General features: G+C 43.4%; 1 protein-coding gene across 1 annotated transcript in view; it reads right to left on the reverse strand.

Annotated features, from left to right (window-relative positions):
- GALNT10 (polypeptide N-acetylgalactosaminyltransferase 10) overlaps window positions 1-23,881 on the reverse strand; it is a 147,826-nt gene that overhangs the window by 65,156 nt on the left and 58,789 nt on the right. The window contains exons 2-4 of the mRNA XM_075900594.2: window positions 11,412-11,511; window positions 9,806-9,944; window positions 2,651-2,817 (exon numbers count right to left, since the gene is read on the reverse strand). Of these exons, the coding sequence (XP_075756709.1) occupies window positions 2,651-2,817; window positions 9,806-9,944; window positions 11,412-11,511 (406 nt within the window). The remainder of the gene's footprint in view (window positions 1-2,650; window positions 2,818-9,805; window positions 9,945-11,411; window positions 11,512-23,881) is intronic.

Genomic DNA, 23,881 nt, shown 5'->3' on the forward strand with positions numbered 1-23,881 from the left:
TCACCCTTTTTACTGTTGGGGGTTACAGAGGTCACCATTAGGTATGATGATGGAAACATTTCTTGACCAATCAAATAAAAAGAAAATATGCATGACCCTCAATGAGCGGAGAGGGTGGATGGTTGTTAAAATGAACAATTAAAGGATATTTGGTTCCATACTGAGCCATATTTGGCTCTAGAGCCATAGGCTGCAGACCCCTGATCTATGATGCTTGGTCCTGCCATGAGGGCAGGGGACTGGATTTCATGACTCTCAAGGTTCCTTCCAGGTCTAGTATTTTATGATTCTATGAACATGTGGCCAGAGCAGTGTCCTAACTGGATCCAAACCATAGGAAATTACGTAGCCTTCTAAGTGCAATGTTTAAAGACAAAGCGCCACTGGAGGGACACACATTATGCAGCTGTTAACTTTGCAAGAATTTTCAGTCCTAGAGCCAAGCAGTTTAAATATATTTTTTGAATTGTGCTCCCCCCTCTCACAAAAATAGGGCTGAGTGGCACACTTTCAAGTGACGATCACACGTTTAAGAATTTTCTGCTGCCACTGCTTCCTTAAAACTTTGAAAGTTTATTTCAGGACAGAGAGGGTTTTGGAAACTACTTCAGTTGGTGAAGAAAGAATACTAGTCACTGGGAAAAGCAATTGGGATCAGCAGAGAATGTTGCCGTGCATAAAAGAAGACTAAAGAGAGGAATACAACTTAAAGAAAAACATTCACCCTGGACAGAAATAGTTCCCATCTCAACAATTAAGTAGGATGCAGAAAGTGAAAGTTATTTATGTAATGCAGATCTGGTTACAGCATGAGAGCAGATACAATCACCTGATTTCACTAATCTGTTTCTAGACATTTATGCGAAGATGATGAAAAGAGGCCTTGCGGAAAATATATATTTTTTCTTATAGTCTCAAAATACTTTAAACATTGATGCCATCTATCTATAGCCTAATGAGCTTTTCAAACTACCGAATTTTGCCTGCAAGCTAGTGAAAGTTACACTTTAGAAGTACTGCCGTTGCAGAGCAACACTTAGCATTTCAAAGTCAGTATGGATCAGAGCACCCTGGCTGGTGTTTAACTTAATGCTTTAATACAGGGGTGGGGAACCTTAGGCCTGGGGGTCGGACAGCCACTGGCTTGCCTGAACCCAGCCCCTGAGGGCTTAGCATGGGGAGCCTGCACTGGCTCTCCAGCCACCCACCTGCAGGGCTGGAGCACACAATCTACTAGCCTGGACCCCCCAGCCTCTGGCTTGTGAGGGGAGTGTCTTTCTCCTTCTCGGGGTCTTCTCACTTGTGTGCATCCTCCAACTGCTTTTCTGTAGGTCAGTGGCCCTTGACCCAAAAAATGTTCCCCATCCCTGCTTTAATATGAGCTTCAGAATCAGTCATAGCCACCGTCTTCCACCCTCAAGACTTTTACATGGAAATGCTTCTCCTAATAGCATTCTCATGGAGAGAGCCATGTGTTCTTTGTGTAATTCCAGATGGAAGGATCCTGTTTACCCTAGCTAGTTAAATCAATGTAATTTAATATAGCATAGCATATGGTGGTCCAAACAGATCAAAAGGAACAAAATATTTTGGCAAATGTGCCAGTCTCGTTATAAATTGAGCACTAGGTCTGCAACCACAACAAAATTAATAGACAGAGCCATGTGGCGAGCACAGGAAGTCTTAATACCACCTAATCACTGTAAGGGTTTTCAGATACACCTGCAGAGACCTGCATGGATACAAAATTTGTATCTGTACCCACATGGGTATCTGCAAATATATGGATGCTGATACCCATGGATATCCATGGATTTACAGGGATCTAGATACAAAATTTGTATCTGCAAAAATGAGCTGCAGATATATATCCACATCCATATCTGTGGATGCAGATACCCCGGATATAAAGTGGGTATCCACGGATTTGCAGGGCTCTATACATGTGTATGAATCCAAATCAAAATATAAATGGATACAGTGATTCTCCATTGCTTGGTATGGTGTGTGCCTGGAGAAGGGGAGAGAGAAATGGGGAGTACTTTATATACAACACAGTCAACCTGTAGAGCTCCTGTCTAGGGGATGTTGTTGAAGGCCAGAAATATAACATGATTAAAAAGAAAATTAGATAAGTTCATGAAGAATAGGTCCATTAATGGACAGAAAGCCCCAAACCTCTGTCAGAAGCTGGGAATGGATGACAGGATGGATCACGTCACTGTTCTGTTCATTCTCTCTGACTAACACTATGTGGCATGCCTTACTTACCTGCAAAATGGAGATGTTACTGGCTTCCACTGAAAATACTGGATCTACTAGGAAAAAGTACTATATGAGAACTGGGTGTTATGAAGTTTATAGATTTGTCAAATTTGTTTTTACTTCTGGAAAGTTAAAAATATGGAAACATGATGTCTCCGAGACTAAACTCAGTTATTGTGAAACATCACTAATGCCACCAATACCTAAACTAATACAAGTGCTGAAGGAAATGGATCTTCTTGCTCTGATGAAGGTCTTATGGAGATACTAAAACCCTAAAACCGGCTCTTGGCAGATAACAGTACTTTTGTTCATCTTTGCTATATTTATGGGCATTTTGTCAGGTAGTGTATATGCACGTAAATATTGATGCCACATACTGTACCTCTGTCACTAAAGTCATCCACCAGGACAATTTCTGCTATCAACTCAGGAGGGGAGCGATTTAGGATGCTGTGCACTGTCCGGAGAAGAGATGACCACCCTTCATTGTGGAATGGGATTATCACGCTGGTGTTTGGGAGCTTCTCCAGGTACAGCTTGTTATTGCAGCTAGACAGGGATAAAGCAAGTTAGGAACATACCAAGTAAATAGACATCAGTTACCTTCCGACTAATGCTCACTTAATCCTCAACAACCTATGAAGCAGTTTCTGATGTACATCCTCAAGCTACATGTTAAGCACTCAGCAGTGAATTTTCTATACTTCTAGATTAATAACACAGATTAGAAATACTTGTCCATACTGTCATGTTACAAGTTTCAAAAGTGGCATTAACCATAATGCAGAACATTCTGAAGATACAGAACATCACATAGGGCCTGCCATCACCTGCCAAAGCTGCCTTTAGAAGAGATTCTCTTTACAGTTCAAAAGCGCAGACATCTATTGGCAACTCTCTGGTTGTTCTGCTTTTATTCCCATTGTCCAACAACCTTCAGAAGAGGAATTTCTCTAAAACTATTATTTCAAAAGGTGAGAGGCTCAGTTCTGCTGTCCTAAGTACAATGCTTATTTTAGTTACCAGTCTGAAAGAGAGGCTTAAACAGGACTACCCAATAACTATGTTCTTTTAATATTCATCCATCTAAAACTTAAGTATTTCAGCTGGATGCAGGTTTTATCTAGCTAGTTGCCTTAAGATTTTTAAAAAGTAATGTCTATTTACTTGGGCTAGTTACACCCTAGAGCCCCAATTCTGCAAACTCATCTGCCATGTAGGAGGACACCCACTTCTTCACTAATAAGGGGACAGCTTACACTGGAAGAAACTGATTACACAAGTATTTCCATGGAGGTGGCCGTATAATCTCCCAACTCATCCATGCACAGTATTTATTATCCCGATAATCAAAGCAAGCACCCTTGATCTACAGGCATATTCCATGGAGTTGGATGTGCGCTTCCAAAGCCTCATAGAATCTGTTTAGCCAGCCTCTCAATCAGAACATTTTTCTATTGTTGCCAGGTCTTGTATTTAATAAGGGGTCTTACAGAGAAAAGCAGACATCATATTCCACATTCTTTATGAAAATATCATGATATGAATATACCCTAACCGACATATGCTTGATGCAGGATCATTCATGTAAGATCAGTGGAAAAGTTATAATTTACTGAAAGTAATTATCCAACTTGTATGTGTATCATTTTTGTATCTGAAGGTAGGAATATTGACTGGTGTATCTGTATTTCACCTTTGCTACTTTCGGTGACTCTCACTGCTTACACTTCAGGTACTACAATGGACAATCCAAAGGCAGCTGATGGCTCAACAAAAACCATGGACTGTGAAAAGGCGTGGCCTTCCTTGGACTGTCCATACTGCTTCTGACTGACACTGGAAGGTGGCAGTCAGGTGATCTGGTCATTTGATACTAACCACCACTTGGTCCGTTGTACTGAGCAATGGAGAATTAAAGGATTCCTGCCTTATGGAAATTCTATACAAGACTGGGGAGAAAAACAAGGCTTCCCCTGTGCCTCTGCACCCTAAAGAGATACTCAAACACCTGGAACCAAAAGAACTATAGCTGAAGGCGAGGGGAAAACTGCTGGACCTAGGCTAGAACACCACCTTTGGCCTGTGAAGGACTCTACTTAAATCAATATCTAAGGAATTATTGTTTGTAACCAGTGTATTTAGTGAATCTAGTTTAGTTTGCAATCTTTGTATTTTCTTAGTTCTGATTGCTACCTCACTAATTACTTACACTACACATTTTGATAGCTAATAAACTTATTTCTGGTTTAACATACAGCCCTGTTTATGTAATTTTTAACCTGGGGGGGAGGAGAGGGAGGAAGTTCGGCACACCTTCTTCCACATTGAGAGGGGAAGCAAATTTCACATAATTTTGGGTTTGTATTCCAGAGGGGGTGGACATCTGGGTGCTGATGTAAGCCCCTTAAGATAAGCCATTCCAGAGATGACCTCAGTGTCTGTGTCATTCTGCAGCTGGTGTGACCCTGCCTGTACGTCTGCTGGAGAAAGTTTAAGAGCCCAGCTCAGCGAGACAAGGATAAAGCGTGCCCAAGTTGGCAGAAAAGATGGGCTTAGTGGAATCTTCAGCACACCAGGTGATATCCCACAGGGCCCAAGACTTTACACTAGTTCTCCACTGCCCTAGGTTTTCAGCTGGGATGATTAATATGTCAATCAGGACAAAATCTGCTCTTCTTAGAAGTAACATGGTATCATATCTAACCCTACTGGCAAAACAAGATCTCATCTGAAAAACCTCATGTGCTAAACTGTACTGCAACCCAAAGTCAAAAGGATGCAAAGCTGAGTCAAAGACATCTATGTGCTGAGGCTGGCTAAGAGCAAAGCCCTTACCACAGATGTGAAAAACTAGCAATCTAAAATTGCACATCTTTCTCATGCAGCTTTGAGTCTGGGTGGAGGGAGGGGCTATTTCCAACAACACTTTTGAGGATGGCATCAATATATTTATCTTTAAACCTTCATTAAGCAGACTCATTTGCAGCAACTCATAGTACAACATGGTAGCACACAAAATGTCACATTTCTCACAAATGCATGCAGCAAAGAACGTTCAAAATTGCTGGAATGTCAGCATTAAGTCAGAGGGACACACATATGGTTTTGCTGTAGACAGAGATAGCACAGAATGCCAGCCTTGCACAGAGACTTTGTGGGTAAGGATGTTAAGGAGCAAGTATTTACAAATTGTATCAACTACACAATTAGTCGATAAGAGGAGGTACTATGTAGAACCACAGCGAAGGTAGCTCCCGGAGCTGGCAGGAGCTGGCTCCGGGACTGCTGTGGCTCTGCATTTTAAATTTAGTAAGAGCCACTGGGCTTTTACTACATTTAAAATGCAGAGCTGTGGCGCAGGTGGCTCCCAGACCAAAGTGTGAGCTGGGACTGAACAGTTCCCAGTGCCAGTGTGAGCCGGATCGCTGTGGCTTTGCCTTTTAAATGTAATAAAAGCTGGCTGTCTCTTACTACGTTTAAAATGCAGAGGTGCAGCGGTCCTGGACTGGCATGAGCCAGGGCTGCTCAGTCCCGGTTCGCATCAGGTCCAGCAGCCCATCCACACCGCCACGAACAGGGGCTGCTGCTGGAGCAACCTCAGGCTGCTGCAGGCAGAGGCTGCTTCACAGCACACTTTCCTACCTCTGATACAGGCAGCTGCAGGGGGTGGGAGGGAGAGACAGCACCAAGGAGATGGTGCTGGGGTGAACCAGCTTTTAAGCTGGCTCCCCCCAGCACCAGCTCCTGTTCCCCCCCTCCTTTGCTGCCTCTGGGTGGGGGAGGAAGCGAGTACTCGACTACTCACATCCCTATTTATGGGATGCTTAAGAAAAGAGTCAGGGAGAAATAAGGGAAGTTGTTTGGATCTCTCTCTTCGCATGCTGCACAGAAATGACGCCCTCTGCCCCCTCCCTTCCTATGTATGATCAAGAACAGGGTTTAAGCTCTCCTACATTTTGCTCTGATCCCCACCCCGCAAATAGGGAGAAAAGGAGGATTGGCTCTAGGACAGCTGCTCTCCTATGCCTCTAAGGCTCTTAATTACCTGGCCGGGTATGGGACTGGATCTCCTTCCTGGGATCCTCAGCTGCATTCCCTCTTTCCTCCTCTGCTGCTACTGCCTCCTTCCACTGCAGCTTCTTCTCCTGCATGGACTGTGCAGCGAGGGTTGAATAGGAAGCAAGCCACTCTGAGAGTTAGAGGTTTTGAGGGCACTGGATTCATCACTCAAGTCTCAGGTAGCATGTTCCATTTTGTCCCTTGTCAACCCATGTGGTAACTAGAGTGCACTAGCTGGGTCCACACAGGGCAGAGTGCAACATACACCCTGTAACTTGGGCGGCGAATCCAGCAGTGCTCCAAACCATTGAAAAGTCACTGTGGCTTACCTCCTGTCAGATCCTTACTATTGCAGTCTGAGCACGAACCACAGTGAAGAAGAATGTCACATACCACCACCACAAACCACAGCACTATTTGATGAGCGACACACAAATACGAGTGTGAGAGAGAAAGAGAGAGTGTGCTTGCAAAATTAGCACACTGAACCCTAAATTAGTAATTTTGTAGTTATAAAGCAAAAATTGGGAGGATAATGGAAAATTAGGGACGGCTGGCATTTTTGCAATCTCAATGTAACTGAAAAATTGAGCAATTCATGCTTAATTCTCATCTACTGCATAATCCAGTGTCTTGTCTTATTTAACATAGACAGTGTCAAGCAATCACTACAAAGCCCAATATGGAAGGTCTGCATTTACTTCAATCACTGAAATCACTTGTAAAACTCATGCTTGAGTCTAGTAAAAATCTTCTACTGTGACAGCTCATTCAAGATAAACCACCAACTCTACTACTGTAGAAGATTTATTCTATGACTGCAATTTGATGATCAAGAGTACATTTCGTGGCATTAGGAAAACATCTGTTGGCCATTTGTTCACTGTTAAATCTGCTTGTTATTGGAAGAGAAAAAGTGAAGACTACATATCAACTACCTCCAATTTTTTTTTTAAACAAGAGCTTTGCTGACCATGCAGACACACAAGACTACAAATGGTTTATTTGAAATCGTAAGTGGTGCAGCTTCATTAAAATCTTTTACTCATCCTCTCTAGCTACACTAGAACAGAGTCAACACAGAAGTACTAGCAGCCACAAACAGCTGCGAAACAGCAGATGAAAAAAATACAGTGGGAAGTTACAATGAGGCAGAATAAAGCTATTTAGTCTGAAAGGTTATAAATGGGAGGGGCTGTGGATAATCTGTGCCATTTTTAACTGCTATCACTGTTAAGTTTGCAAACAAATTTATTCTCTCCTGTTTGTACAAATCACTTTAAAAGCTCTTAGATTACCGTGCAATGTATCAAAATATCTACTTCACATACTGTTTACAAAACCCAAGAAAAATGAACTATAGAAGCAGAAAGTTATACCTTACTGGCGATCAAGGTGACCTAGCACTCTGTACTAGAGCATCTATGTTTAAAAGGCCAACAAGCAGTATCTGGTGAGAATATTAAATCTACACCCATCTGCTTAGCCATGGTGCCTAACCAATTCCGAAGCAGTAGCCATTATACAAACTAGCCACGCTCAACCAGTCAAATAGGTACATTGTTCAAGCCAACTAGCCACACTCAAGCAGCCAAACAGCCACACGTGGCTAGTGGCTAGCGTGTTGGACTCCACGGGCTTAGAGCATATTCCTGAATAGAAAACCAATTTCAGATCCTCTTCCAGGAATGAATGGGGTGGGTGAATTCAGAATATTTTACAACATGCCCAGTTCTTTGTTAAAATACTCTTTATAGACTTCATCTTACGCAAACTTCATTATATCTTATCACACCACTATAATATAATAAATACTCCATTTCTAAAAACATCTTTTAATGAGGGGAGAAGGCATACCAAAAACTTTTGATCATTAGTGCCTTTACTTCAAATCTCATTTACATAGAAACCCGTTCATCCCTCTAACTAATCCTTCAATCAATTATATTCAACATGGTTTATTCTCTTCTTGAGACCCCATAATAATTATAACTTTCTATGGTAAGGGAAGTTTAACTCAAGGAACACCATGCATTGGCATTATTAGTCACATCTTAAATTACTGGTGAACCAGACACGTTACTTATTAATTTTAACTAGGGACCAGACTCTGAATGTAGACATTAAAAAAAAAATCAAAGTAGCAGAATTAGCAATCAAGCCAACAACTCCACGAAACATTAGAGAACATGAGCCAATTTATTAATTCTTGAGGTTAAGGGAGACTGGAACCATCTGAAGCCTACATTCTCAAAGCCGAAAACAATCCAAATGAATACAGTTTAGTAGAGTGGAAGTTGCCTGAAGCTCAGTTATGCTCCTAATGAGATATCAAAGCTGAGACAGAAAAAGAAAAAAAAAATTTTTTTTAAAAGGTCGTAGCTTCTAATTTGTTTGTAAAACTTCTAGATGAAATTACTGACATCAGGGTTGAAAAAAAAAAAAACTTTCCTTAGAAGAAATTTGCATCCAAGCACATTAAAAAAAAAAAAAAAAAGATAGGTTCATAAAATGGCTAAGAACCAAATATCACCCATAATATAAAGCACTCTGTGGCATTGTTTAGAAACGGCTTACATTTTCGAGCCTTTCATGACCACATGAACATGAAGGATTTTCTCCTTAGCAATTAGAGAAAAACAAAGTCAAATTTGACGCCACTCCAAGACAAAGACATTCTAATTAGCTGAATTCAAGAGTCAGTCATTTCTGACTGGAGCTATTTTGTGGCCAGGCATATAATCCCTAAAAAGAAGTCCTGAGTATCTGAAGAAATTCATTTCATAGACCATTTACAATGCTAGTCATCTCTTTTTGGAATGCTCCAAAATTTTCCCTCCTAGAGGTTTCAAGATTGTGAAACTTTGTTTGTGACAGACTTCCAAAAGGAATTAATGGCTGAAAGAATTGTACAGTCTCACATCCAACCGATCACTTTAGCAAAACTAGCTGAGTTAATCTGTAACAAAGTCAGTGCCATCTGATGGTTCTTCGGTGCAGTTCTCAAGTGAGCTAGACATTTAAATCAATTTTACAGTAGAGAGATAACTATAAACATTTTATTTTAAATTGCGCTATGGCTGAGGCCATTTCAGTACCCAAGAAGTTAATCAGCATGAAAAGTAAACTATGAGGCAGGAAGTAGTCATCTCCCCGAAAGAACTGAGGCTCATTGGGAAGTGCCAGTTTGGAGAAATCTTTGTTCCATCTGCTCACATGACATTTATTTTCCAGCTAAATGTAGGTTTTCAGGCAGCATTCCTCAAATACATTTTTGTGTGTGCACCTATTTTTATGCTAATTAGTGTACAGTGTATTATGAAGACACCTGAGTCAATAGGTTCCAAGCTTTGGAAGCCTCGCATTTGAAGGCCAGATTGCAACATAATAAAACCCAGAAATAGAATAAAGTCTGTTGGGAATGGCAAATTAGGGCATCTACACTTTCACTAAGAGATTCAATGGGTATACTCACTTTGGGTGCCTGATATCAGGGAGGGAGCGATTAAGAGAAATTTTATCGCTAACAAAGATATTAAAGCCATTTTCCCTGTATGCTTGGTCCACTTGCTCTGCATCAGTCATCGGGTAAGGTTTCCCCTGTTCTCCATTTCCTACAAACAGATACAAAATAAACCTGAATCATTATGGCCGATCATAGCCAAAGTGGCCAGAGTTTTCTTTGAAAAATTTTCCCTCGACAACATTTTTTGTTCATAATTCAATACTCTGCATTCTAAGAAATTCTTAGCACTGGGTTAACTTCAATTTATTTTAACAAGTACAATAGATTTTGCCACTAACACACTACTCAGCTGTGCAAATATGAAGTAGCAAGTTCTTCACTCTGAAGCCAGAATTAAAGGGACCAGAGACTAGTAGGGCCAAAAGTTTCTGCTGGTTTACAGATGTGAGCACATGTACATTGTACAAACACTTATCTCAGCCTCATCCTAAACCAGGCACTGACATTTTTAAATGGATATCTTGGCAAAGGTTTGTTAAGGTAAGTGAGGCAACCTTAACAGTTTCACGTGTTCATCAATGTACTTCACACTTATGTTAGAAATTAAGCATTCTGAATTGGGTATCAAACTATGGAACAGAACAGATTCCTCTAGATGACAGTGCTTGCAGATTTTATAAAACAATGGCTCTCCTTTCATGGGTCTACAATATTTGTCAGCATTGTAATGGTACTGTGGCAGGGCGTTGCCCTGCACTGGCCCTTTAAGGGGCTGGGAGACTTGGAGTCTGGGGAAGCCCAGGTGAGGGCAACTAAGGATGGCCCAGCTGGAACTTATAAGAGCAGCTCCTGGGAGGAGGAGAGGGTTCTGCCTGTCTGCCCTTGTCACAGGGCCCCAGGCTTTGGGCCCAGCAAACCCAGACTACCCGGCCTGAGGCTCAGTGCTGCATGGAGGCAGTCATGAAGGGCAGGGGCTTGCATGGAGGCAGCCCTAAAAGGCTGGGCTGCAGGGAGGCAGCCATGGTTCGCACGGAGACAGCTGCGGTAGGCTGGGGGCACTCAAGCCAGGGAAGCCCTAGGCCAAATGCAGCGGTGCAGGAGGGAACCGGGCAGACCGAGGAACCAGGTGTTCCAGGAAGGAGCTGAGTGCTCCTGGGAAGAGCTAGGGGTCCCCAGGAGTAAGGAGGACCCTGGGAATACCGGAAGAAGAGTGACTCCCACCTGGAAGGGGGCGTGGATGAACTGCGGAGTGGTCACTAGACCTGAAGAGGACACCTCACCCAAAGAGGGTGCGTTGGCGTCGGAGAGGCGGGTGACTTCCCCACAAGCCACCCTGAGGGAGTCATCCGGGCAAAGAAGTGAGAAGCCGTGCAAAAAGTGAGTGAACCCGTTACAGTACCTATAATTTTTTTCAATAGTACCAACCCTCAAAGTGCCCATAAACTGCCACCATCTTTCTACTCAAGAGACTGATGAAAATGGTCTTTATTCACAATCACTTCTGAGTGGTATAGATGTTGAGCTGCATTAAGAACATTTGAGCATGCTCTTCCACTATGTTCAGTCTGCTGAATAAGAGACCACATTATATACATTTATAAGTGATCTTACATACCTATGCGTTCCAAGTCTCTCCTTATAGCTTCTTTATCGTGCCAGTCCTTTTTCTTTTGTCCATCAAAGTAAATTTCTTTCTTTTGCCTCACATGTGAGACCTTTTAACAAACAAAAGATTAGAACATTACACCTCAAACACATTTACACATCCACGCCAAAATGAAGAGCAAATATCCTACTTCTCCTTGCCCAAACCAAAACTTCAAGAGGCAACTTTTATTTGCAGTTCTTTTAAACCCATAAGGCTGAGTCCAGCAGAAGATTTCATATATGAGAAAAAAGTTACTTATCAAGTGTTAATGAGGCTAATCAAGTCAAGGTGGATGTGTCTCATTCATTGCAACTGACGGGAAGATGTGAATATCAAGATTGGGGAAGTTGCCTTTAGAGTGCGTTAACCAACTCAAATCTTTATTCAGGCCTAATTGGATTATATTACATTTGCAAATGAATTGCAGTTCAGCTGTTTCCCTTTGTAATAATTTTGAAGTTCTTTTGTAGAAGGATGACTACTTTCAATGGGCGGTTGCTGCAGCTAGGGATAGGCAGGCACCCACCTACAGCCTGCCCCCTCTGCTGAGACCCCAACCCCCATGGGGAGGGGAGGAGGCAGGGCAGCTTTCTGAGTGAGGCCCCCAGGAGCAGAGGAGACAGGGCAGCAAACTGAGCACACCCCACCTCCCTGGAGCAGTGAGGGAGGGGACAAGAGATGAGGGAGTGTGCGCGCATGGTGGTGGAAGGGAAGCGAGGCAAGGGAGCACCTGTGCACAGCGAAGCTCCCCCCATCTCCCTGGAGCACTGGGAGAAGGGAAGAGGCTTTGCTGCGCGGCTCCCAGAGCACTGGGGAGGGAGGAGGCCATGTGGTTCCAGCCTGGAGCACCAGGATGACGGGTGCTGGGGACAGCAACACTCCGCTCCAGAATGCCTACAGCAGGCATTCTGAGGGCAGAGTGTGGGTGTTTAGTGCTGGTGAGTATTTGCTTCAGGTTAGGGGGCTGCCTGTAAGCAAAGACTGGTCTATGTCTAAGGTCTGTGGGAGTGAGGGATCATTTGAGCGATCCTTTCCCAGGATAGGTTGTAAATGGTCAGTGATGCGCTGGAGGGGTTTTAGCTGGAGTCTGTAGGTGATAACCAGCGATATTCTGTTATTTTCTTTGTTGGGTTTGTCCTGAAGTAGGTGATTTTTGGATACTTGTCTGGCTCTGTCAATCTGCTTCTTCACTTCCCTAGGTGGGTATTTAAGTTTTAAGAACGCTTGAAAAGATCTGGTAGGTGTTTGTGTCTGCCTGAGGGACTGAAGCAAGGTATGGTTATATCTTAGGGCTTGATTGTAGACAATGATCATGTGATGTGTCTTGGACGGATGGAAAAGAACATGCTACTGTCCATTCAGCTCATTAGGGAAGGCTGCTGCACTTGCGGAGATGTGAAAACGAGGAGTTAAAATACTTTGTGGGACACTCCAGTTCATTTAACTCACGACTGACAGAATTTAGTATTGCGAAATGAGCTGTAGCTCAGACATTTCTACAGTCTCTCTCAATACAGGTCAACAGCTACATTCTTCACGGACAAATCCTAGGTGTTCTTTATAAACAAGTGGCAGATAACATGAGGTGAAGGTCAGACAGAAGCAGTAAAAGTTAGGGTAGCTCAGTTCTTTCTGGAGCAGAAGTCTGAATGAGTTTTCTGCATGACAAAGTATACTTTGTTGTTGTGCCACAATTGCCAAAACAGTTTATCCTGTCTACCAGATTTACGTCCAGTTTTTCCAGACCATATGCCACCAATCATCAAACATCAAGCAGTCTTTCCAAGGCTAAACAATGCAAGGTTCTTTTCAAAATGCACTATAATGTCAGAAGATTTTTATTCTCTTAGCAGTCTGTTTTAAAAAAAGCCTTGTCGGCTCGCTAACCTCTCCCTATTTGTCAGGGTGTTTTACCTGTTCAATAGAAGTCATGGGAAGCCTTGGCAAATAGAAAAGTTTCTTTGCCAAGTGAGGTGTTGGGTTTTGAACACTGCTATGCATGTTAACAAACACGAATACTGCATTGGGTACTACAGCAACTTGCCAAGTACAAACCAACTTGTCAGTAACCTCTGTGGCCCCGTTTATAAAGCTCTTGGCTTACACAGCATGGCAGAGAACCACGCTTACTTGAGCCATTTTACTGTTTGCTGTGATTTGATACCCACTACAGAAGCATCACTGAAATTCAATCCAGAAATTGTATCTACTCACATGTTATAACTTAATACAATGAAGATTACATTTCTAGATATACAAGGGTCCAGTTAGTTTCATACCAGCATTGTCAAAGGAGGAGAGAGAATAACATGGGACTACTTGTCCTCCACCTTCTCCCCAATCCCTTTTTGTTTCTTCCACCTAACAGCAATACCTGGTAAAACTATAATGTCAGAGCGGAGTTGCACAAAAAGGGCAAATGTTTATCTGCTTTGGACACACACAACTCTTTATAAAAGCAATTGAAAATCTCAAATACAAGGCTGATACAGAATGATCTAATAGCATATACTATTTTAGATCTTGGTCTCAGATCTGCACAAATTACATTATTCACTCCCAGACAGGAGTACTCCATTATATTTCACTGAATTCAGATAAATGTTACCAAATATTTTCTTCAGTTGTGACACTTACAAGCAACCACCATTTTCACAGGTTTTGCAGGTATCCTATTGAGAGTCCCTGGCAAGAATGTTATCAACATTAGCAGTGTCTAATGAATGTGGCTAGGTCTACACTACAAAGAAAAGCAGGAAAAAGATATGCAAATTGCTAACTGCAATTTGCCTATTTTTTCCGCTTTTCTTTCAAAAGAGGCTTTTCCAAATTTGGCCCGCCTCCACAGGGCCAAATTTTGGAAAAAGCTCCTCTTTCAACATCCCTTCTCTTTCATACAATTAAGATTACAGGTATGGCAAAAGAACACATCCACTTTTTTGGAAATTGTTCAAAAAAGTGAACACGTTCCTTGGATATGGCGTAGCTTTTCTGGGATATCTCCAGTATCCCGGAAAAACTCTGCAGTCTAGACATAGCCCGTTAGTTTGAAGGCTACTGGTATTTCTTGACTAATTCCAGTAGTCAGCCTCATTAAAGTAGTCTGCTTCAGTTTCAGTGAAACTTCTCAGCATTCACAAGGCTCACATGCTCAAAATACACTAGGATCCTGGCATCAGACAAACTACATAAGTCTGCTGAAGCTGAGTCACCAAAGTCTGGGACATTTTTTTCTTCTTCTGTGTACTGCACTGTTGTGAAATGTATCAGTAAATGCTACCCAAACAAGGAAAACTCCTTTTATTATACGATCTCCCTCCTCCTCATACTACAAGTCTTATGCTTATGAAATGCAATTAATAGTGGCACATGGTGTAGGACTACAGACTTCCTGTCACTGATTTCAGGGGTGCATGTGAAACTATCAATATATTAAGAGGAACAATCAGGCTGCTGGGGCCATTTAAGTATTGTTGGACACTGATGTTATTTTGCCAAATATATATTTTTATTCATCTTTAACACTTTTTATAAAGAGCATTTGAGCTTCAGAAATCTAACACACAACTGAGGATCAGACTATGCACCTTTTAAATTGCATTCATCAGGCATGCTGTTTGGAATTTATCTTTAAGTACATGTTGAATCTCTCTGGTCCGGGACTTTGATCCGGCAACATCGACCATGATGCTGCTGGGCCAGAGAGCTGTTGGCTGGAGTCCAGCAAGGGGCCAGCAGTGGAGCCCAGCTGGCTGCCTGGCAGGGTCCAGGAGTACAGCCTGGCCAGACCCTGCAGTCCCTGGGCAGGTAGCACAGCCAGGTCGGCAGTCGGTGAGGAGCAGGGCAACAACCAGGAGGGAAGCTAGCCAAGAGGCCAGCACTCCTGAGTGAGCCCTCATCTCCCCTGATCCAGCAAACTCCCTTGTCCAGGACCCCAAGGTGCCAGACCAGGGAGGTCTAAACTGTAGCAAGATATGGAAATTCAGTAGTCTGATAATTTCATAAGTCAAAAATCTAGACTAAGTACGAGCATGCTGCAATACATAGGCAAATCCTTGAGAGTGAGTTCATTTCTAAATATTAAACAAATGCCCTTGCGGATATACGTTCATTCCTTAATACTACTTAACTGGAAGTTTCTTGTGTTAGGTCACCATTATTATGTACTTCAACTACACATCAAAAGGCACTGCCCTATTTTGTCCAAGAGAATAAATATGACTGTGCCTTACTGTTGTTTAAGAAATATATTTTTTAGTTTAGAAATGTAGAGGACATTTTTGATACCTGTATTTACAGAATCTGTATATGCAGGATAAGTAGATAAATATTTTATAGATGAGGGGGGTTAACTATACAAAGTATAACTGCAAATTTAATTGTTTAGATAAGGTCTATGTAACGCTGTAAATTTGTGTTTTGCAAAAAAAAGAAACAGAGCAAAATTTTATATATATGTATGTATGTATTTATTTGAAGTCAGCTAGAGAGAAATTAAACATTTTATAGATCTCTAGGCTGGAAAGGACCATCTAGTCTAACCTTCCACATAACGGACAAAATTTCCCCCAGTAATTCCTGCAGCAAACCCATAACTTCTGGTTTGCCTAAAGCATATTTTCCTTTCCTAAAAAATGAAGTGTACTACTAAGAAGTGATTATTTTTGTAGCTGTGTGTTAAACTAAACTAATCTCCTTTCTCTTTGTTTCCATCCTTCATTTTTAGTAAAAATGAATTAAAGTAGAAAGGCATATTAAGCAATCCACTAAAATGGATTTAGACAGATTGCTGTAAATAGCCCCTTGTGTTGTCTACCATGCTTTTACTTAACATTCCACCGAAGAAATCGATTAGCATTCAAACGCCAAACATACAAAAATGGAATTTTAATCTTTTGTTTAATCACTATTTAGTGTGCCTGGCTCCAGCAAGAATAAATGGAGAGGATAGAGATGTAAACCAAGTGTTTTCTGTACGAGGAAAAATACTCTAATCTGAATGATGCAGTTTTCAAAACCTGTTCGGCAAACTTTTGTCACTCCTGAATCTGGTAGAAATGACAGAAGAGCAGCTGTATACAAAGTCCTATAAGCAGTGAGGTTATCTGTTTTGTCTCCAAATCCATGCATTTCAGTGCAAATGGTTTTTTTTTTTAAACAGGACAGAGGATGCAATTACCGGACTGTCCGGGCAAAAACCGGACACCTGGAAACCCTAGCTATACATCCGGAGCAGATATCCAGTGATGACAGCTCAGCTCTCTGCTTTGGTTAGCCTTGGGTGCTTTGTGGAATACCTTCCTAACAGAATTCTGGGACTGGAGGAGTGATGAATCCTAAGTCTTCTTGCATGCATTTATTCTGGCACTGCCATTTTTTGAACTGATGCCAGACAGCATGGAAGACACTGCTCAGTGCTGTAATTATGACAGTCATTAATATGAACAGGAGTTTACACATGCCTTGGCAGTGATTCAGACAAATAGACTTGACTGTATGACTCTGGATTCCACAGCAACATGGCTACAGAGAGGAGGAGCAGCCACAATTAACAGTAGTTACATCTGCCGACCATGTACCTGCAGCACCCGTACTTGGTGGAAAGCTACTCCTGGACTCAGAGAACTAGCAGTCAGTAGGACTGGACAGGACAGTGATGCAGAACTGGAATGGCCAGCAATTGCAGCAAAATTTCAGCATGACACAGAGCACTTTGCTATAAATCTAGGTGGAGAATCCTGGAGCTACAGTGGCCGAACACCAACGTGACAGACCCCATGGCAGACCTCATTAATAAACTAGGGAAGGCACAACCTGGTTGGAAAACTCTTCTCAGAGTAGTTATCGGTGATTCACAGACAGGTTGGAAAGGAATATCGAGTGGAGTCGCACAGGGATCAATTCCGGGTTTAGTTCTGTTTAATGGCGACATCAGTGATGTAGATGACGACAGAGTACATTTATAAAACTGTTATCTAGAGGATCCGATCAAAATTCAAAATGGTCTGAACTGGAGAAATGGTCTGAAGTAAACAGAATGAAACTGAATAGGGACAAATGCAAAGTACCCCACTTAGGAAGGAAGAATCAGTTGCACATACAAAATAGGAAGTGACTGTCTAGCACTCCCTGTAAGCTGGGGGTTTAGGCAGCCACTCAGGAGAGATTCAGGTGCAATCCAGCTGATTAGGCAAGTGCCCACATCCAGCAGCATGAGTTTCCACTGGGGGTGCACATCCACATGTGTCTCTGCACACAACATTTATTTTGCACATGGATGGAAAGCATGACCTATGAAAGAAGACTGAAAGAACTGGGGAGAGGTCAATATGTTGGAGGGCAGGGATCGGGTCCAGCGTGACTTGAGACAGATCAGAGGATTGGGCCAAAAGAAACCTGATGAGGTTCAACAAGGACAAGTGCAGAGTCCTGTACTTGGGACAGAAGAATCCGAAGCATTTTTACAGGCTGGGGACTGACAGGTTAAGTAGCAGTTCTGCAGAAAAGGACCTGGGGATTCCAGTGGATGAGAAGCTGGATACAAGTCAACAGGGTGCCCTAGTAGCCAAGGCGGTGAATAGAATGACAGGACAGCTATAACCCCACTGGGCTAGCAGGGGATAAGGGTGGAGCTGGGGACAGCTATCTACTATATATTTCAGAGAGTCTGTCTGCATGTCTGTCTATCCCCCTGCTGGACAACATGCAGCCATCCCCCCCACTGCTGCAGCAGCAGCTATAGACAGGTGCTTCTCACCTGGCACCAAGCTCTCTCCCCAGGGTAACCTGCATGCTGAACCCCTCTTCCCCGGCCCCACCCCAGAGCAATGATTTAAATGAAGAAAAACAAAACTTATTTGAGTTAAGGACACAAGCAATGCCAGGTCTTTTAATATCTCATCTATTTACTATAAGAACTAGAGGTACTGAATACAGTAAAACTCCAATTGTCTGGCATCCAGTGATCCGGCACTCCCAATAGTCCAGCACCAACTGGAACCCGGAAGTGCTCCGGCCAGCCAGACAATTGGACCTACTCCGCGCCGCTTCCTCAAGTCTGCTGCTGCCACTGCCGAAACTGACCAGCTGCGGACCTGAGGAAGCAGTGCGGAGTAGAGCATCTGGGGTGCTGCCAGGTTGGTCCCGTAGCGCCACCCCTCATCCCCCTGCTCAGTGCTTGGCAGCACCCCAGCTGCTCTGCCCCACGGCTTCCCCGAGTCCGCCGCTGCTGAAACTGACCAGCAGCGGACTTGGGGAAGCTGTGGGGCAGAGCAGCTGGGGTGCTGCCTGGTTGGTTCTGCAGCGCTGCCCGTCACCAGCACCTGGTTAGCCCCACACTGTGCCATTCCCCTCCTGATTTCTCCCCTCCCCCCCCCCCCGCAGACCCCTCTGCCGGAGTACCTCCTGATACTTCGGTATATCCGATAATCCGGCACCCCCTGGGTCCCAAAGGTGCCGGATTATCGGAAGTCTGCTGTATTGTCTTGCAATGCTTTCTGTTCTACATGCTTACTGATCAATGAATGTGCTTCTGGTCTCACAACAGTATGATATTTTTCTCCCAACTTCAAGTCATTGCACAGCTGAACACCTCTGGATTTTGGCATGCCGAGTGCCAGCACAGCTGTCCAAATGCACACAACTATTTAAGCCTCAGACCAGGTTTTCATTTAGCTGGCCTATTTTACTGAATTCATTCAGAACAGAATGAAAGTAATTCATTGCTTTAATGTGTTCCTGAATAATGTTGATGTGGCTTTCATTGTCTCTTCCATCAACTATATAATCTAAAATCCTTCTAAATAATTGTCTGGGCAAATGTGTTTCTATGCTGGAGATAAAGCTTTCTTGGGTGGCCCGACTGACACTGTGGAATTAACTCCCCAAGGAATCAAGGCCCATCACAAATCTCCCCGCCGTTCTTTATGCAAGGCATATTTCTTTGACCTTGCCTTCTCCAACAGGAACATAGCAACACATTTTTTAAAAATTCCAAAACAATAACACTCCACTGCACATTTCTCCCCCATGGGGAGAATGAGAACATGAACATGTGACAGATGCTAATCACAATACCTTCCAGGAGTGTATTAAGTATTTCAGATACTATTCTGTGAGAACCTTTACAGAACAGAAACATCATTCCAAATGGTAATTTAGAAGGTTTTTTTATATTTATGCTGACAAATTTTGAAAGGCTTTATAATCTCTGGAAACTGTCAAATGAATTGAATGCTTTCACATGTAACTTCCAAACCAACAACTTTTTGTAGCATTTTCTCTGCTGACTCAATTAGTTTATTTCCAGAGTTGGAAATTCAAACAAAGTTATCAAATCTTTAAAAGGTGCTTAAGAGTTTTCCACAGAATTTACTAATATGCTGAAAAAAGCTATTTAAAATTAGAACTTGCCTTATTCCTATACCCACAGAAACAAAAAGGTCATTTTCTTGCAAACCACTTTGAAATCACGTGAATCACCTCAAACAGTAGTTAACCATCAGAAGCCCCATGTATATATGCTCCATTTATATGCGACTAAGAGCACATAACCTGGACTATTTTCTTTGTAGCAATCCTTTATAGCAGGGGTGGAGAACATATGGTCTGTAGGCTGAATCTGGCCTATGAGGCTTGAGGTTCTTCCCACCCTCCCCGCTCCCCCCCCCCCCGCAGCAGGGGTGCAAGCCCACACAGAACCACCTTCATGGCACTACACAAAGTTGCACCTGGTAGGCACCCCAATCCCTTCCACCCCTCCCATCAAAACCTCACACCATCCCCACCCTGCTCTTACACCCCCTTCCAGACTCAACCCTCCCAGGCTCCCCACTCTACCCTGCACCCCATGCTGTTCCTGCCCCCTACCTCCAGTCCACTTCTGCACCCTACCTTCTGCCAAGACCCTACATCCCGCCCCCCAGAAGCCCACTCACACGCAATGAACCCCCTCATTTTTTGCTCTGTCCCCGAGCTTGGAAGGCCCGCAAAATCTTTTAGCCCCAGTACCCCTAAGCTCTGGGGTCAAGCTTGGGGGTATATGAGGTGAATGTCTTTTCTGCTTCTCAGTTGGGGAGGGGGTTGTCACATCCATGAAGATTACTTGGGGGCCAGGTCAGTGACTTTTTCCCCTTCTCACTTGCATGTGGCCCCCAACTGATTTTTCTGTTGTCAGTGGTCCCTGACCCAACCCCCCCCCACACCTTACAGAAACGGAATATAGCACCTCATCATGTTTGAAAAACTTAACTTTTGAGGCATGAAATTTGCCAGACCAGAGAGGACCAACCTGTATATCACAGCTGAAACTCAGAGCTACAAAGAGGCAAACTGAGCAAATCTGTCTACGAGTCTGTACATTTAAAACTGTCAAATTAAAGAAATAGCCTAATGTTTCCAACAGCATCTAAATAAGCAGGACGACTGGAATTTAGCAAATGACTTTTGATCTCAGGACTCAAAACAGAGAGAAAACTGAAGGGGGCTGGGAACAAGAGGAATACAGTTAAGTGCCACCACAAAGGTAGCGAAACACTACGTCTCCTGGAAGCGTAAGGCAGGAATCCTTTGTTTTGTAGTTTGACCCTCACCCAGCTTCTCATGGAAAAATAAAGAATTCAAGATGGGTTTCATCACTGGGTGACAATGTCGCATGTCTCTGTAGGACCCCGTAGTCATTCTTCACAGGCTGACCCAACACGTTCCCAGGATGATTAAGTTCTCACTGTTCATTTTCTCTTGCCGATGGGCCATCAGCACTGAGGTCTCTTTCACGGTAGCGCCTGAAGTGTCCATGGGTGCGAACCAAAGTAGCAAATATAAAGTTACAGATATACAGATCAATTCCTAACTTTATCTACAAAAATGATACATGCAAACATGGGATAATTAGTCAGTAAATTACAACCTTTCCAATGATGCGTTACATGAGCCACCTTGCATCAAGCATCTCTCTGTTAGGTCATATTCACATCGTGAGCATATTTTCATCAAGCACATGGAATGCTCAGTCACAACATTCTCCCTGGAGAAGTTCAAATTAAAAGCTGAAGATGGTAAGTGATGATAGGAGGTTACTTACCAGTAATGGAAGTTCTTTGAGATGTGTGGTGCCAATCTGTATTCCACTAAGGGTTTAATATGCACCACGTGTCTGGAGTCAGAGAATTTGAAAGTCCATTGGTCTGCACATGTGCCTGTGCTTCAACTCATGGTTTCATCTGAGACCATAAAAGATAAGGCAAATCAACTGCTGTTCCAGTTCCTTCTCCACTGCAAATCAAACAGACCTGCAGCAGAAGATGACAGTGGGAAGTGGAATACAGATAGGGATTGCACATCTCAAAGAACCTCCAGGTACAGATTAGTAAACGCCTTTTTGAGTGATGGTCCCTATTATATTTTACTTAGGGTGATTAACAAGCAATACTTAATTTGGAAGATGATGCCAGGAAGAAGATGGAATGGTGGAGTAGAGAGCTGTGCCAAATGAGGTATCCATTGCTGTCTTGCACCAAGGCATAATGCGTAGTAAAAGTATGTACCAACCTTCGTATGGCTGTCCTACCGATATCTGAAAGTGGTATATTGCACAGAGTGGCTGTAGTTGATGCTTGTGCTCTTCTGGAATGGACTCTCATCCCACGTGGTGGAGACAATACTAACAACTGATGAAGTGCAATGCATTCCAAAATCCCCTTAGAAGTCCTCTGTTTGGATTATGCTTGCCACTTAATCCTTTCCGTTATCCTGATAAACCGTCTTCCTGAATGGTCTCATCCTCTGCAGGTAGGAGGCCATGGTCCTTCGGCCAAGAGGGTGAAAGCACTGCTCCCCTGGGAGCGGAGAGGATTTGGAAAGAAAGTAGGTAGATGTACAAGTTGGTTGAGGTAAAAGCAGAACTGTTGGCAGAAGCTTGAGGGACAAGCATAGGAAAAGTCTTTCCCCGTGGAATGTGGTTAAGGGGGCTTTTCTGGCACCATGGTTCCTAGTTCACTTACCTTTCTTGTGGAATAACAGTTATCAGGAAGGCAATCAATGGAAAGAAGGGATAGGAATATAAAACATGTAGCTCAAAGGGGGGCTTCATTAATGTCAAGAGAACAATGCTGAGGTTCCACTGGGGAGTTACAGGTTTAATAGGTGGAAAGATTCTGAGGAGTCCCTTTCCATGGATGTACAAATATATAGCGGGAGCAGGTGAGGAGGGCACCGATATCAGCTACGTGGACCTTAATGGAATTGAGAGCAAGTCTACACATCTTCCAGAACAGAAGATGTTCCAAAAGAAGGGAAGTGCCCACCTTCTCAAGGGCAAATCTTGTGGATGATCTGTGGCGGGAGTGGTAGAGGGGAAAAAGCCATAATTGATCTGGTCTGCCTAGCAGAGGCCCAGGGCATCGCCTTGAGAATGGGTGCTGACTCTCCCTTCCCCCTCAGGAGGCCCCCGACTTGCGACCGCCCGAGTTCCATTTTTTGTAAGTGCGGAAGGGGTCGGAAACCCCCGACTTACGTCCTCGGCCTGCATTTACAACAGCGCATGGAGCTTATCGTAAATGCGGGTTCGAGTTATAACACCCCCCAACTTGCAATGTTTCCCCCGAAACCAATCGGGTCTTAATTCAGGAGCCTCCTCTACTTGCTGATGGTCAGGAAAGCAGAGGCTCCTGATCAGAATTCCCCACAGGCTGAAAATTAACTTGAATGTCACAAAACTCCTAGTTGTGATTGCACAATCTCTCAAGGTAATTTTTGGCCAATCACTTTAAATCCCTGGAAGATAGTCCATTGAGAACAGGATGGTATCAATGCACCAATCTCACAGAGGAACTGCTTCCACACAGAGCAAAGTCAACCTTGTGTCCCCCTCGTCTGTTGATGTAATAAATGGTGGGGATGTTGATGGACTTGAGAGCAAATGGATGAAAAATGTGCAACACACTCCATACCACCTCAAGCGCCAAGATGTTGAGGTGCATTCAAGATTCTCAAGAGGTCCAAGTCCTTTGCATCATGTGCTCACCCATGGGGGCACTCCATCTGGCAAGCGATGTGTTATTCAGGATGGTCATGTCTGGGATGGATAGGAAGTAAAGTATCCCAGTGCAGACCTATCTCGGGTCCATCCACCACTGGAGGGAACTGAGCACCATGAGGGAGACTGACAGCAGAAAGTCCAGGGTATTTCACATGGGTGAAGAGAGTCTCTGGAGCCACACCTAAAGTCAGTGAAGTCTGAGGAGAGCAAAGGTGGTGCCGCACGTGTAGGATGCTATGTGGTCCAGGAGGGATAGGCAAGGCTAGATCAGAACAGAAGGACAACTATTTCCTGCAGGGTCTGGAACCTGTCCCTTAGTAAGCAAGCTTGTACAGCTACCGCATCAGTGCAGGCCTCTATGAAATCCAAGGACTGTGGGGAGAACTGAAGTTGGTTCTTA

The sequence above is a fragment of the Pelodiscus sinensis genome, chromosome 16 (assembly GCF_052426305.1).
Source record: "Pelodiscus sinensis isolate ZL-2025 chromosome 16, ASM5242630v1, whole genome shotgun sequence".
In the NCBI taxonomy this organism is placed as follows: Eukaryota; Metazoa; Chordata; order Testudines; family Trionychidae; genus Pelodiscus; species Pelodiscus sinensis.